General features: G+C 43.5%; 1 protein-coding gene across 5 annotated transcripts in view; it reads left to right on the top strand.

The window, feature by feature from the left end:
* CLEC16A (C-type lectin domain containing 16A) overlaps positions 1-13,671 on the top strand; it is a 96,609-nt gene that overhangs the window by 11,496 nt on the left and 71,442 nt on the right. For 3 of the 5 annotated variants that reach the window (XR_004427790.1, XM_033167943.1, XM_033167946.1), the window contains exons 3-10: positions 775-908; positions 2,259-2,407; positions 3,863-3,968; positions 6,365-6,370; positions 6,805-6,928; positions 9,417-9,591; positions 10,465-10,518; positions 11,831-11,944. Coding sequence is in view for 4 of the 5 variants with exons in the window: in XM_033167943.1 (XP_033023834.1) it covers positions 775-908; positions 2,259-2,407; positions 3,863-3,968; positions 6,365-6,370; positions 6,805-6,928; positions 9,417-9,591; positions 10,465-10,518; positions 11,831-11,944 (862 nt within the window). In the remaining variant the exon portion in view is untranslated. The remainder of the gene's footprint in view (positions 1-774; positions 909-2,258; positions 2,408-3,862; positions 3,969-6,364; positions 6,371-6,804; positions 6,929-9,416; positions 9,592-10,464; positions 10,519-11,830; positions 11,945-13,671) is intronic. The other 2 variants (XM_033167947.1, XM_033167944.1) reach the window with 1 other exon arrangement.

Raw genomic sequence — 13,671 nt, 5'->3', positions numbered from 1 at the left:
CTACACTGTTGTCGTTCAGATAGCAGCTCTCAATCTCATTGCTCTCGATAAATCTGGCAACCTTCTCTGTTATCGAGCTGTTCTGGTCAGCTAGAAGTGAAAACAATTTGGCCTCACAAGAGCGGCCCGGGATGGCAGAAAGGAGCGGCGTGATGGTCTCATCCCTCAGATCTTTATATAGGGGGCAGGACAAGAGTACGTGTGACACAGTCTCTACATAGCCGGATCCACAGGGGCATAGCCGGATCTCGAGAGGAATTTTTTGGTATCTACCTTCAAGAACAGCTGAGGGTAACATATTTAGTCTGGCCAGAGGCTCCTTTAAATGTGTAGATTCGGAACACCAATTGCAGCCCCCGCTGGTGTATGGTAAGGCAGAATTAAACCAGACTGTGACATCCCCGAGTACTTGGCTCAGTTATCAAAAACTCTCCCCAAATGAAACAGCTACTCCCCCAAGTCCAAACCCTCCCTTTAAGACTCCAAGAGTTAAGGACAATCATGCCCCTATGCAGCAGATGCCTATTGACAAACTTAATGGGAGTGTTTTTTTAGATGTAAAGGGATTACTGGACACTGTGGAGTCAACAAATTCACATCATGGAGGGATAGAGACTTAAAGTTGTTGTCCTGGAATATTGCAGGGTGGCATGCTAAGAAAAACAATCAACAACTTAGCCGAAATGTTTTGCAATAATCTTTTTAAGGATTGATTGATTTCCTTCATGTAACAAACAGCAAACAAATCAGTAACAACTTTCAATGTTGTTGTAGTTTTTTCCTGGAGAAGAACGTGTTTGTGTTCTTTCTGAACATTCTGCGCCAGAAGTCTGGCCGTTACGTGTGTGTGCAGCTCCTGCAGACCTTGAACATCCTTTTCGAGAACATTAGTCATGAAACGTCTCTCTGTAAGTATGCATGCCTCCATGCTGCCTTTAACGAAAGCAGCGTAGTTTTGATTTTGCAGTACTAAACCTTCGCTGCTTGCCTTTCTCAAGTGGGATGGGAGGAGAGGGCTAAGTGTCCATTTTCCCAGGTCAGGAACTGGGAAGTGCCACTTTGCTGTTCTGAAGATTATGAGTTTGCAACTTGCACTGGATGGTTGTTGCCTGTCAGCTGGGCTACAAATTAGGGCCCTGTTGGTTGAGATAGGGATGGCAATCAAGGCATGGAGCAATCCATAGCCATAATCCTATGGAAATCGCTCTGGCTCTCGCTGACTTAATGTTATTAAACTGTTCTCCCTTACAGTTTATAGGGCCACACATTTCACCTCCTTCCTACCCAGTCTAAATCTGAAAAAGATACCATATATACTCGTGTATAAGCTGACTTTTTTAGCACATTTGTTTATGCTGAAAAAGCACCCCATGGCTTATACTTGAGTGAGGGTCCCCAGCAGAGGCTGTTGTCGGCGGAGGAGGAGGAACAAGCAGCCCGAAACAGCCCTTTCAGGCTGCTTGTTCTTCCTCCGTCGCTGCCGCCACCAGCCTCTGCCTCTCGGCAGCACCCTAGGTAGGCCTATACTCAAGTCAATAAGTTTTCCCAGTTTTTGTGGTAAAATTAGGTGCCTCGGCTTATATTCAGGTCGGCTTATACTCGGGTATATACGGTAACTTGGTTTTCGTAAACCTTCCAGGTTCCTGTGGTCAAAAAAAAATAGCCACCTGTCTGTTTAGAGCAGTAAATAGGAAGCCTTCATTCTGAGGAGTTAGGTAGGGAAATGGAATAGAGACACATGGAACCGGGAAGGAGTCGTGTGGTAGAAGCATTTATAAGTTGATATATGCAACAAAGGCTGCTCCTTACATTGGAGAAAAGTACACTATTAGGGAGTTGAGGCATATTATATGCTATGTCTTCACTTTAAAAGGGATCTGCTACTAGGTTAAAGTCTCTTATCTAAAATTAGAGGGGGATGAAGAAACAAGATGGCAGACTTTTGAATGTGCTTCTAGCAGATGAATTTTGTTTTGTTTTGTTCCCATTGTTGCTGTTTGCCTTCTCTTTATTCTAGCCTTTCTGAACTTGGTGCCCTCCAGATGTTTCTGAATTGTAACTCCCATCCACCACAGACCACATGGTTATATTGACTGGGGCTGAACATCTTGAGGTCACTAGGTTGGCAGAGGCTGTTCTAATTGGATGCTGGAATAGTTTTAGGAAACTTTGCTTAATGGAACAATTTGTGTGAATCTCTTCATTTTTGTGCAATTTCTAACATTTGTACTGATTATGAATGTGTTCCCCCCCCCCAGACTATTTGCTCTCCAACAACTATGTAAATTCTATCATTGTGCACAAATTTGACTTCTCGGATGAAGAGATTATGGCATACTACATTTCGTTCCTGAAAACACTTTCTCTGAAACTCAACAACCACACGGTTCATTTCTTTTACAATGAGGTAGGCAGAGGAACCCCTTTCAACTTGAAAAAATAAAAAGTTGCGGCTGCAGTGGATCTATGAAATGTGGGTGGTGAAAATGATGTTCTTAAATTGGCCCCGCAGCCAAGAGGGTGGTGACCAGGCAGGAGTCAAGAAGCTAAGATCTGTTTAGAAGGGTTTATTTTAAATACTCCTGCAAAATACTCATGAATGCATTTCACTTTGTGAAAGATGTAAGTGTAGCAGCAACAAAGAGAAATCACCTGCACATTATACCTGAATGATTCTTGGGGAAGGGAGAAATAGGGAGCAATATATGAAAATATATGGCCACACAAAATAGAACATGAGTAAGCGACTTAGCTGTACTTCACTCGGAAAAACATATGCAGATTTAAATTAACTGCAGTTTAGCTGGTCGGGGGTCAGTCTAACCTAAGGCTGGGAACCTTCCCCCCCCCCCAAGTTTTTGCTGGGTTTCAGCTCGTATTATCTCTGGCCATTGGAGTTGCTGGTTGGGCCTGATGGAATTTGAAATCCAATAAGTTTTGGAGGGCCACAGGTTTCCCCAGTCCTGATCTAGCCCTGTACTGTTGATGGTCTTTAAACCTAGTCCTACTGCCCAACAGACTGTGGACATTACGAGCTATCTCCTTGGACTGGAGCAAAGATCTGTCCCACGAGATACTTCTGCGGCAGTGTAGCCATGGAATGAATTTCCCCCCTGCTTTTCTTTGTCCTTTATCTGCTTCTTGCCAGAAGAGGGCACCAGAGCTTAAGCAGTCTGACTTGGCATTAGATTAAATGTCTCCATTTTAACATAGTATTTGTTTGTTTTTCTGTGGAAGAGGCAACATGTTGATCATTAGCTACAGCTGCTTTCACTCAGCAAAGATAACATTGCAAGCCTGTCTTTATTGCAGGGATGGGGGAATCTTCTCTGGCCAGTGGGCTAGAAAATTATTGCCCTGTCCCTTGTTGGGCCAAACTTGCACAGGTGAGCAGAGCTTCCCACCTGTCAAGTCACCCGATCATCACAGTTACACATCCGGTGGCGCTGTGCTTTGAAGCCCAAATGGTTGGGACTGTACATGAGTTTTGCTGAGGGGCTAGAGAGGAAGGGCTGTATTTTTTGTATGATAAAAAGAGAATTGATTTTTCACTTTCTTTTTTTAAAAAAAGCTGCTCGCGCTATGTCTTGCGCTGCTGAGCGTTGCTCTTGTTATTTATTGTTCATCATGTTGCTGTTGTCATTTATTGTTCATCGGTTGCACCTTATTTTATTGTTATGTTAGCTGATCTAGAAATTATTATTATTTATGACCCACCCTTTGCCCTAAGATCCCAGGGCAGGTTGCAACATCAGAACACAATATTAAAAAGAGTTTAAAACAATTTACAGTTGTATTGAGGGACAGGGTACAAATGCGTAAAACAAATTAATTCCCTGGACTTAACCGTCTTCTCTTTCAGCACACAAATGATTTTGCCTTGTACACTGAAGCCATTAAATTCTTCAACCACCCAGAAAGCATGGTCAGGATTGCTGTTAGAACAATAACTTTAAACGTCTACAAAGGTAGGTTATCCTAAACCTGTAACCTTAGAACAGCTAGTACTTGGGTGGCCGTTTTTTTTTTTTGTTTGTTTTTTTGTAAATAGTGAGGCTTGAATGCAAAGCTGAAAATAAGACTTAACAGTTTGACAGATTTACTAAACGAGAGAGAGAGAGAGAGAGCAAGCAAAGTTATGTGTTGCCACTTTTGAAGTTTTCATCTCTAAAAGAAGGGTTCTACAGAATTGTGTCTCAACAGTGAAAAATAATTAAAGGGTTCTATAGAAGTTGTGCCTGTAAACGAAATACACTGTAAGCTCCACCAGAGGTCATTCTTTGCAAGATCATGCATGCGTGATACATGCTGAAGAATATGCAAATCATTGTGCAAACGGGGAACGTTAAGTTGCATGATCAAAATCTCTTTCTTTGAATGTTGCGTGTCTCTCTTCCTTTGTTCATCAGTGAAGAAAATGTCAGTGTGCCGTAGAATAGAACTGAGCAAAATATTTCCCGTCTCGGGAAATATGAGCCATGGTTATCCTTGCTAAGTCATAAAAGATGCTAGAAGCTGAGAGGGACCCAAGAATTAGGAATTCATTTTGAATGAGCTAACTTGCCTATTGAGGTCCCACGGCCAAGTTCCAAAGAATCAAGTAAAAGGGCTGCCCCCCAAGCTACTTCCTCTTGCCTTTGGATACCAATAATACAATAAAATGCTAATGTGCTGAAGGATACATTGAAGACCCTGAGTGTCTGAAATACCTCAGTAGATCCTGGGTTTGTTTGTTTTCTTTGACGCTATTGCACCAGCAATAGAGTGATTTTACTGACATGTAAGTCTGCAAATGCATCTCTGCAGCTCCTGCATAAACATTTGAACCAATGTGAAATAACTTCCAAGCCCATCTGGAGATTTTAATTCTGCATCTCTTCTGGTCTTGCACCTACATTTCTCTAGGTCTTCTCTTTCCCCACCTTTTGGGAAACTCTTCAAGAATTAAGCTGGCTATTTTTAGTTTCAGCTCTAGCAGTTAACATCACTAGAAATTCCTTCTAAGAAGTGCTGCAGTTGCCCCATACACTCTATACACGTAAACAGCACATGTTCCCAAGTTCACCAGAAGATATTTGAGGGAGGAAAAAAGAACAGCTGATGTGTAGTAAAATGCAGGTTTTGTAATTGGTTGAATGTTTTATCCAGCGGTTTGAGTGAAACAGCATAGCGGGATCAAGTTAGAGCTGTAAAGACATGGGCAGGCTTTGCATTCCATGTCCTAAATACTGCAGAGCAGAGGATCAGGGACGCGGGTGGTGCTGTGGTCTAAACCACTGAGCCTCTTGGGCTTGCCATCTGTGGAGCAGTTCCAGACGGGAGCTGCTGCTAATCCCTTGCAGCTGAAACTGCAAAGGATTTGGTGTCACCTTTAAGAGCCTTAAACTTGGACCTCCCAAGCGTCTCAGTCTGGCCCTTGGGACTCCCTCCAGCCATAGCCTCCTCTCTCCTCGTCAGCCTTGCTTTGCAACCCCCTTGAGTGCTTTTGTTCAGCTGGAATGTGTCCTTGAACTCCATTAATGTCTTTTGCTTACCTGGGTGGAGGATAGAGAGGGTGTTGGCGTGGAAACTAGCTTACTGTACAAAGTTGAAATTTACATCTGTTGCTCTGCACACTTCAGCCTTTGGCGTGTGGCCCCTGGAAGGTTGCCTAGAAGGGAATGCGGCCCCTGGGCTGCAGTAAAAGTTCCCTCACCCCTGCTTTAAAAGCTCATTCATGCCTTTTACTGTGGCACACACTTTCATGAACTAGAGCCTGCTTTGGCCTTGCACAGGGCCCCTGAATGTGGAGGTAGATGGAGAAAATAGACCTTTACAGATTCCTGCATTGCAGGGGGTTGGACTAGATGATTCTCAGGGTCCCGTCCAACTCTACAGTTCTGTGAGTCTATGATCTTCCCTTCCAGTGCTCTTCTGTAGCTGAACCCTGTGTCTGTTCCAGGGTGTGCTGCAAAGCAGCGGCTGCAGTCCCTTAGACTTGGCCAGTGCCCACAGCCAGCCCCCCTTCCCCTTTGGCAGCACAAAGGGGAAACAGTGTCAGAGACCCCACAGCAGATGCATCCATGTGGGAAAGTGTTCTCTGAAGGGAGGAAGTTTCTGACAACCGCTGCCCCCGAGTTGAGTTTGGAGGCTACCATGCCATGTCACTTGGGAGGCGGGGAGTGGGCTCCAGGTGGTAGCATGCACTCAGCATGGTGTTCTACTGCTATCTCCTCCTAACCTCTCTCTTCTAGCCTAGATGCTTCGTGCTTTAGCTACTGAGCCCTTTGGAGGATGTCTCGCCATCCCAATTCCTAACCCTGTTAACCATTGTCTGTTTTTTCCCTCCCTTTCTTCACTGATGATCCTGTGTTCCTTAATGCAGTGTCATGTAAGTCTGCTAATCACTTTGACTTTCAGCCTTATTGCTTTTATTCTTGCACTTTTGTCCAGTTCTCTAGAAAGTGAGAAATGACTGGCTTCACCTGCCTGTTTTCAGAACGATGCAGGAATAACTTAAATGTCACTTTAATGGACTTGTTTAACCACACGAGGGATGGAAAATATGATGAACAGTGATAGATACTTAGGCATGAAATAAATATGATTTGGGCTTGTGCTACTGAAAGCCAGCCTATTTATTGAAAGGGATTTGTGGGTTGTATCCAATACTAGTCATACTCGGAGTAGACCCATTAAATTAGTGGACATGACTAACTTAGGTCCATTAATTTCAATGTATCTGCTCTGAGTAGTTTATTTGCTTTGCATTTTGTTTCTTTTTTGAAATGGATCTTTAAAAAGATTTCTCCCCTCCCTCTTAAGTGGACAACCAGCCTATGCTGCACTACATCCGAGACAAAACTGCTGTCCCTTACTTCTCCAATCTCGTCTGGTTTATTGGGAGCCACGTGATTGAACTGGATAACTGCGTGCAAACAGATGAAGAGTAAGCCCTGTTTTCTAACTCGTTGTGAGGAGGGATGTCGCCCGATCCGAGGACTAATAATAATAATATTTTTTATTTATACCCCGCCCATCTGGTTGGGCTTCCCCAGCCACTCTGGGCGGCTTCCAACAAAATATTAAAATACAATAATCCATCAAACATTAAAAGCTAGTTTGGTGTAGTGGTTAAGAGCGGCAGACTCGTAATCTGGGGAACCGGGTTCGTGTCTGCACTCCTCCATATGCAGCTGCTGGGTGACCTTGGGCTAGTCACACTTCTCTGAAGTCTCTCAGCCCCACTCACCTCACAGAGTGTTTGTTGTGGGGGAGGAAGGGAAAGGAGAATGTTAGCCGCTTTGAGACTCCTTCGGGTAGTAAAAAGCGGGATATCAAATCCAAACTCTTCTTCTTCTTCTTCTAAACAGGGCTGCCTTCAGATGTCTTCTAAAAGTTTGGTAGTTGTTGTTCTCTTTGACATCTGGTGGGAGGGCGTTCCACAGGGTGGGTGCCACTACCGAGAAGGCCCCCTGCCTGGTTCCCTGTAACTTGGCTTCTCGCAGTGAGGGAACCGCCAGAAGGCCCTTGGTGCTGGACCTCTGTGTCCAGGTAGAACAATGGGGGTGGAGACGCTACTTCAGGTATACTGGACCAAGGCTGTTTAGGGCTTTAGTCCATTGTATTAAATCTGCATACACTGGCATATACATAAAAAAAAAATCCCAGGAGGAAAGGGGAGGGGAGCTTGGCGCTAGCGGCCGTTCCATTGTGGCAAATGGGGCACTGCCCCACCAGCCCCCATCTCTATTCCTCCAAGTCCATCTTTCCGGTTAACTGCAATAACATATATTTTTTTTGGGGGGGGAGAGGTGGGGTAATGTGTATAATTTTTTTTTATTCTGTTTTGTTTTCTACATAGGTACTGTTTCTTTTCATTCTGCCTTATTTTACTCTGTGCACTTGTAATTATGTACTTCTCAGTCTTTCAATAAGGAATAATAATTAAAAGCCTACCTTCCTGATTATAACCAGCCCAGGTGGTGGGAACTGCCTTCCTCCTTCTTTGTCTCTGTTTTGTTCTTGTAGAACAGGGAGGAATATAGGGACATTTTTATTAATTGTTATTAGTATTGTTTATCACACTTATTAGTTCCTTTTTATATTTATATTTCCGCTTAATGGCTTTGAATGGCTTCTGTTGTATTGTTTTAAATTTAGCGAGGTCCTTTTTCCCCTCCTCCCCCTTCTCTCCAAACAGACAGAATTTCCCTTAATGTTCTAGCAATAGACTAGCTAGCACCCTCTGACACTGACTCAGAATTATATATTTCTGCTGGAAATGAGGGAGAGCAACCTTTCCCCAGCAGCTGTTGGCCCTCTGCATGGTTACTAGAGGCTCTGTGCCCTTGCCCTTTGGCCATGGGGCTATTAACTGCTGCAGAGAAGCTCTGCTTACGAGGGAAGGGATGTCACTTAATGGTGTATTATTTGCATGCAGAAGGTCCCATGTTCAATTCCTGGCACTTACAGGCACAGCTGGGGAAGACTTTGTGCTGAATCCCTGGAAAGCCACTGGCAATCAGTGTAAACAGGACTGAGCTGGATGGGCCAAGACTCTGATTTGCATTGAGAGCTCCCAATGTTCCTGTGCTCCCACCAGCTGCAATTATAGGTGGGGTCACCACAGTTACTCTGATCCTATTGCTGCTAGGCACATCTCAAATATTTGAAAGCTTTCAGTCATCAGAGATCTTTTTTGGACTTGTCCAAGCCAGCTATCTCTTGTTCGCCCGTTAAAATTCTTATGGAATGCGTTATTTAAAAAAAAAAGCACAGCCAGCAGCATACTTACTAATTGTGAAATAAGTCATGTGGGACCCTGTCATCTTATTTTTATTTTGTTGGACTGGATGATCCTTGAGGTCCTTTCCAACTCTGTGATTCTGTGATGCTAATTAAGGGGCAGTTCAGGCATGTCACAGCCCGGGCAAGTGAGCAAGAATAGACGTTCCACTTAAGGGACAGTTTATGGGAAGAGCTCAACTTTCGCTGAGCAAAACATACTTCTGAGTAAGCCGTAGTACCATCTGAGCATTGATGGGTTTTTATGGGGAAAGAATGGCAGTGACTCCAAGGGAGCACTTTTAATTCTGCTAATTGCGGAAAGGTTTTCATTTGGAAAACTTTGCAGGAGAGTTGGGGGTTGTAGAGGTGAGAAGAGGCAGCAGAATTCTCCCTTGACATCACTGTGTTCTTTTTGATGCCTGCTAAAAACATTTTTGTTTAGGCAAGCCTATATGGACAATTGTAGAAGCCAGAATTAAAACACCTATCTTTTTAGCTGATAGTTGATCCTAATTCGCTTTTGACTGTTTTTAAATACCTGCTTTTAGCAGCCTTTTATTGATAATTTGAATGTTCTATTTTTTGTTTTGCAAACCACTTAGAGGTTTTTATTACAATCAACTGTGTCTTTAACTCTCTCTCTGCAGGCACAGAAATAGGGGGAAACTTAGTGACCTGGTAGCCGAGCACCTTGACCATCTTCATTACCTAAACGATATCCTTATCATTAACTGCGAATTCTTAAATGAGGTCCTCACAGACCACCTGCTGAATAGCCTTTTCCTGCCTCTCTATGTGTATTCATTAGTAAATCAAGATAAGGTAAGGCATCTTTTAACAACTGAGAAGTGTCCTTTTAATTTTTGAAGGTAGTGTTACAGGGTCTTAATTGTCAGTTGCACCTTTAAGGCTGCCTGAAATAATTCTGTTGAAAGAGCATTTCTCTTAGCTGAAAAAGGTATAACTGAAGACTTCTTCTTCGCTAAACCTCGCACAGTTAGCCTTGTGTAACTGTTCCGGAGAAAGAGAGCTGCTGGTTCACATCTGTTACATCACCTCATTGTTTACAAGAAACCTGTTTGAACCCTTTTGCTTTCAGAGGAAAATAAAGGAGAAATGGATTCTTGGAATAATGATTAGGAGCCATCTGCAATTTTCCCTGTGCAGAAGTTGCGACAGAATTAGTTTTAGGACATGACTGCTGTTTTACCAAGAAACACTGGGTTTTTTTCAGCAGCACACACTGATGAGGATGTTGTTGTTTTGTGGGCAAATACCTGGGAAGCCTCTGCTAGGAAGGTGATGCCGGCTGTTTCTTATAAAATCGCTGTGTCTTTGTTGTTGTTATTTTCCTGCTTCTTCTGAGCCTCTGGCTTTTAATACAGGGGCAACTGTATGTCTGCCATAGACTTCATAGCATGCACCCAGCATTTATGGATGCTGGGGGTCAACGACAACCACCTTGACCTGCACCTCCTGAAGGCATCTCTTTGGCTTCTGCTGGAAATTCCATTTAATAAATGAATATCCTGTCTTTGATGTTAGGGCTGGGAGTTATAGTCCAAAGCACCTGGGAGTTGTAGTCCAAAGCTTCCCCAAGGCAGCTTGGATATTTTGCAGATATATATTTTTAAGTGTTTATTTCTGCATTGTAAACACACTCACCACTTTTCTCTTGACCCTTTGCTTCTTTAGGGTGGAGAACGTCCGAAAATCAGCCTGCAGGTTTCTCTGTATCTGTTATCGCAAGTACGTCTTTAAGTATCCATAGTTGGCATTTGGGGTATTGCTGAGAATTTCAGTAATTTTGCGTGTGACTCAGTGTAGCACCCATAATACGTATGACAACTATGTCGTTTGTCATCCCTTGGACATTTACCATTGTTATCCCATGGATGAAAAAGGGTGAGCAGATAGGGAGATCTAGACTTGGGGACAGTTTGGCAAGGCCGGGTTTACTTGGGAAAGGCTTTGCAAACAGAACATGTGGAACAGCCCGAAAAGGACTGCACGACTACAGACTGTGGGGGAGGCTTCTCTAGTGGACAAACAAGAAAGATTTCTTTCAATTACTGTATTTTTCCGTGTGTAAGACTAGTTTTTCCCCCTAAAAAAATAATGTCAAAAATTAGGGGGTGTCTTATACACAGGGCCGTCTGCCCCCCCCATTTTCTTAAATCCGAATCACCCAAAATAGGGGGCGTCTTATACATGGGGGCATCTTATAGACGGAAAAATATGGTACATGCTGAAAGCTGATTTCATATCTTAATGATAATAGCAATGTTCAAATGACTCCTATGCATTTAGCTTTTAAGTAAGAATATCACATGATCTCAAGGGCATTACCCTGAAACTTATAAATAAAACAGATATTTTAAATACTTTCACCACCACCCGAGTATCATAGAATCATAAAATTGTAGAGTTGGAAGGGACCCGAGCATCTGCTAGTCCAACCCCTGCAATGTAGGAAGCAACAAAAACAAAAACAAAAACAACCTTTTTCCAGGGAATGTGAATGAAGCAACCGAAATGTGTAATTCATGTGTGTTGCTTAATTTTAGTTTTTATTCAGTTTTTTTGTGGGCGTCTCTATGCTATTGTGTGTTATTTAAGTATAGGTTCTTTTGTGTGTGTGTGTGTGTGTGTGTGTGTGTGTGTGTATATATATATATGAAAATATGAATGATTCATGAAACACCCAACTCACTTTAATGGAAAGTTCCCACCTTGCCAATAAGACTTCTCCTGATGTGCTAGCTTTCCACTGCAGGAGATTATTGATTTGTAGAAGCCTTCAAATATGTGACACTTCTCTCCCTGCCCTCTCAAAAAAGGGGGGATTAAATCTACAACCCTGCACAGCCCTGTCCCCAGGACTTCACTGTACTCTTTTTGCATATTGGAATTGGCACCCCCAAAAAATGGATCTTGGGGGGGGTGATAGTGGCCACACAGACATGATGTCAGAAAGCTGCTTGGGACCCTGTGAACAGCAGCTGCTTTGTTGGTTCCATGCTGACATTCTCTTCTCTGCTTCTCTGCTGCCTCTTCCCAGGTTTTCCTGATCATACATCATGCGCCTCTGGTCAATTCCCTGGCCGAAGTTATTCTCAACGGAGACCTGTCGGTGTTTTTTTCAAAAGTTGAGCAAGACATCCAGAAGAGCTCAGTAAGTGAAAGAAGCATGTGTGCCTTTGCATCAGCAACCCCAGGGGGCCCTGGGTCAGGGTTTGTGCACCTGTTTTTGTTTAGCAAGAATCTGGGCATGCGAGGGGGCTGCTTAACTTTTGCAGCTTGTGGTATGTAACAGGTGGCCAGGCCGCTTGCATTTGGCAGACCTTGTTCTGTTTAAAAAAGAGAGAGAAGGGGGGGAGGGGAAAGTTGTGAGAATGTTGACCTGATCTTGTATGTGAACTGAAATACTAAAAGAAGATATCTGTTACACATGAAAACAATCTTGTCTTCGCAGCACATTACCTCATGCTACGTCTCGCCCATTTTTCTTCAAGTGGGTTCTGTTACTAGGAAATCTGTGGTCTGAAGCTTGTGGCCTTTTTCTGCTGCAGCAGTTTTACTTCCACCAAAGCTGTTTTGCAGAATTTTCTCGGGCTTGAGGTTTTTTGTTTTAATTGATTTATTTCGAACTGCGTCTGTCTGTGGTCGGGGAAGGCAGAGGTTACGCAGGACTAAACATTGTCTTAAAAAATAATAATAATAATTAAATTTTCTATGTAAATGTAACCGTTCAGAAAACCAAAATGTTCTAGCGCCAGTTCTAGATGTCAGTTTCCTATCAGGAGACATGAGAAGAAAGTGAAAAAAGATGCGCTCTGTACCTGCTTCACAATCTGGGAACTATATTGTGCACTGAGCAGCATTTGTTAAGTAGGGCAGCGGAGCCCATCAGCCTCGGCCGCCACAGTCTGGAAGGTTCTGAGTCGGCCAGGACTGCAGTACAGCCTTCATTTAGCAAAACAGAAAGTGGGCTTGCTGCTGTAGGACAGCGAGTGGGAACAGTGTGAAGTTGGACTTTTAAGCACAGTGCTCCAATAAAGTCCTTCACCCATTTCTCATATATTTTCTGTACAGTGGTACCTCGCAAGACGAATGCCTCGCACAACGAAAAACTCGCTAGACGAAAGGCATTCGCTAACGAAAGGGTGACTCGCAAGACGAATTTTTCTATGGTCGTGCTTCGCAAGACGAAAATTTCAATGCATTCCTATGGGAATTAAATTCCTATGCATTCCTATGGTCATGCTTCGCAAGACGAATTTTTCTATGGTCGTGCTTCGCAAGACGAAAATTTCAATGCATTCCTATGGGAATTAAATTCCTATGCATTCCTATGGTTGTGCTTCGCAAGACGAATTTTTCGCAATACGAAACGACTCGCAGAATGAATTAATTTTGTCTTGCGAGGCACCACTGTATATCCTGGGGCATAATTGGAAGGGGCGAAGCTATGGCCCTGCAGAGACAAGCGATGTTGTATCCCATTTGCTGCATATTATTGCAGTTGCACTCTGCGTGGGGCACCCTTGAAGATGACTCAGAAACTTCAGCTGGTCCTCGGGGCCACCCCCAGATTGTTCACTGGAAGCTCAGGTGGCTGAGAGTTCCTCTTTCCAGATCTGGACCCTTTTGCACAGAGATGGCTTGGCCTCTGTTTTCAATGCTCATGTAGTACCCAGAGCGGATTATTGCAATGCACTCATGCCCTCTACGTGGGGCTGCCCTTGAAGTTGACTCGATGGTCAAAAATGCTGCAGCCAGATTACTGGCTACGGTTCCCCATTTTAAAACAGCTGTAATGCTTTCGAGTTAGTCCCTGGGACTATTTCAAGGTGCTCACATAATATTTAAAGCATGAAATGACATAGGCCCCAAATATCT

The sequence above is a fragment of the Lacerta agilis genome, chromosome 13 (genome assembly GCF_009819535.1).
Source record: "Lacerta agilis isolate rLacAgi1 chromosome 13, rLacAgi1.pri, whole genome shotgun sequence".
Taxonomy (NCBI): Eukaryota; Metazoa; Chordata; class Lepidosauria; order Squamata; family Lacertidae; genus Lacerta; species Lacerta agilis.
Note: the sequence above shows the minus strand (reverse complement) of the source record. Positions and strands in the feature narration are given on the sequence as shown.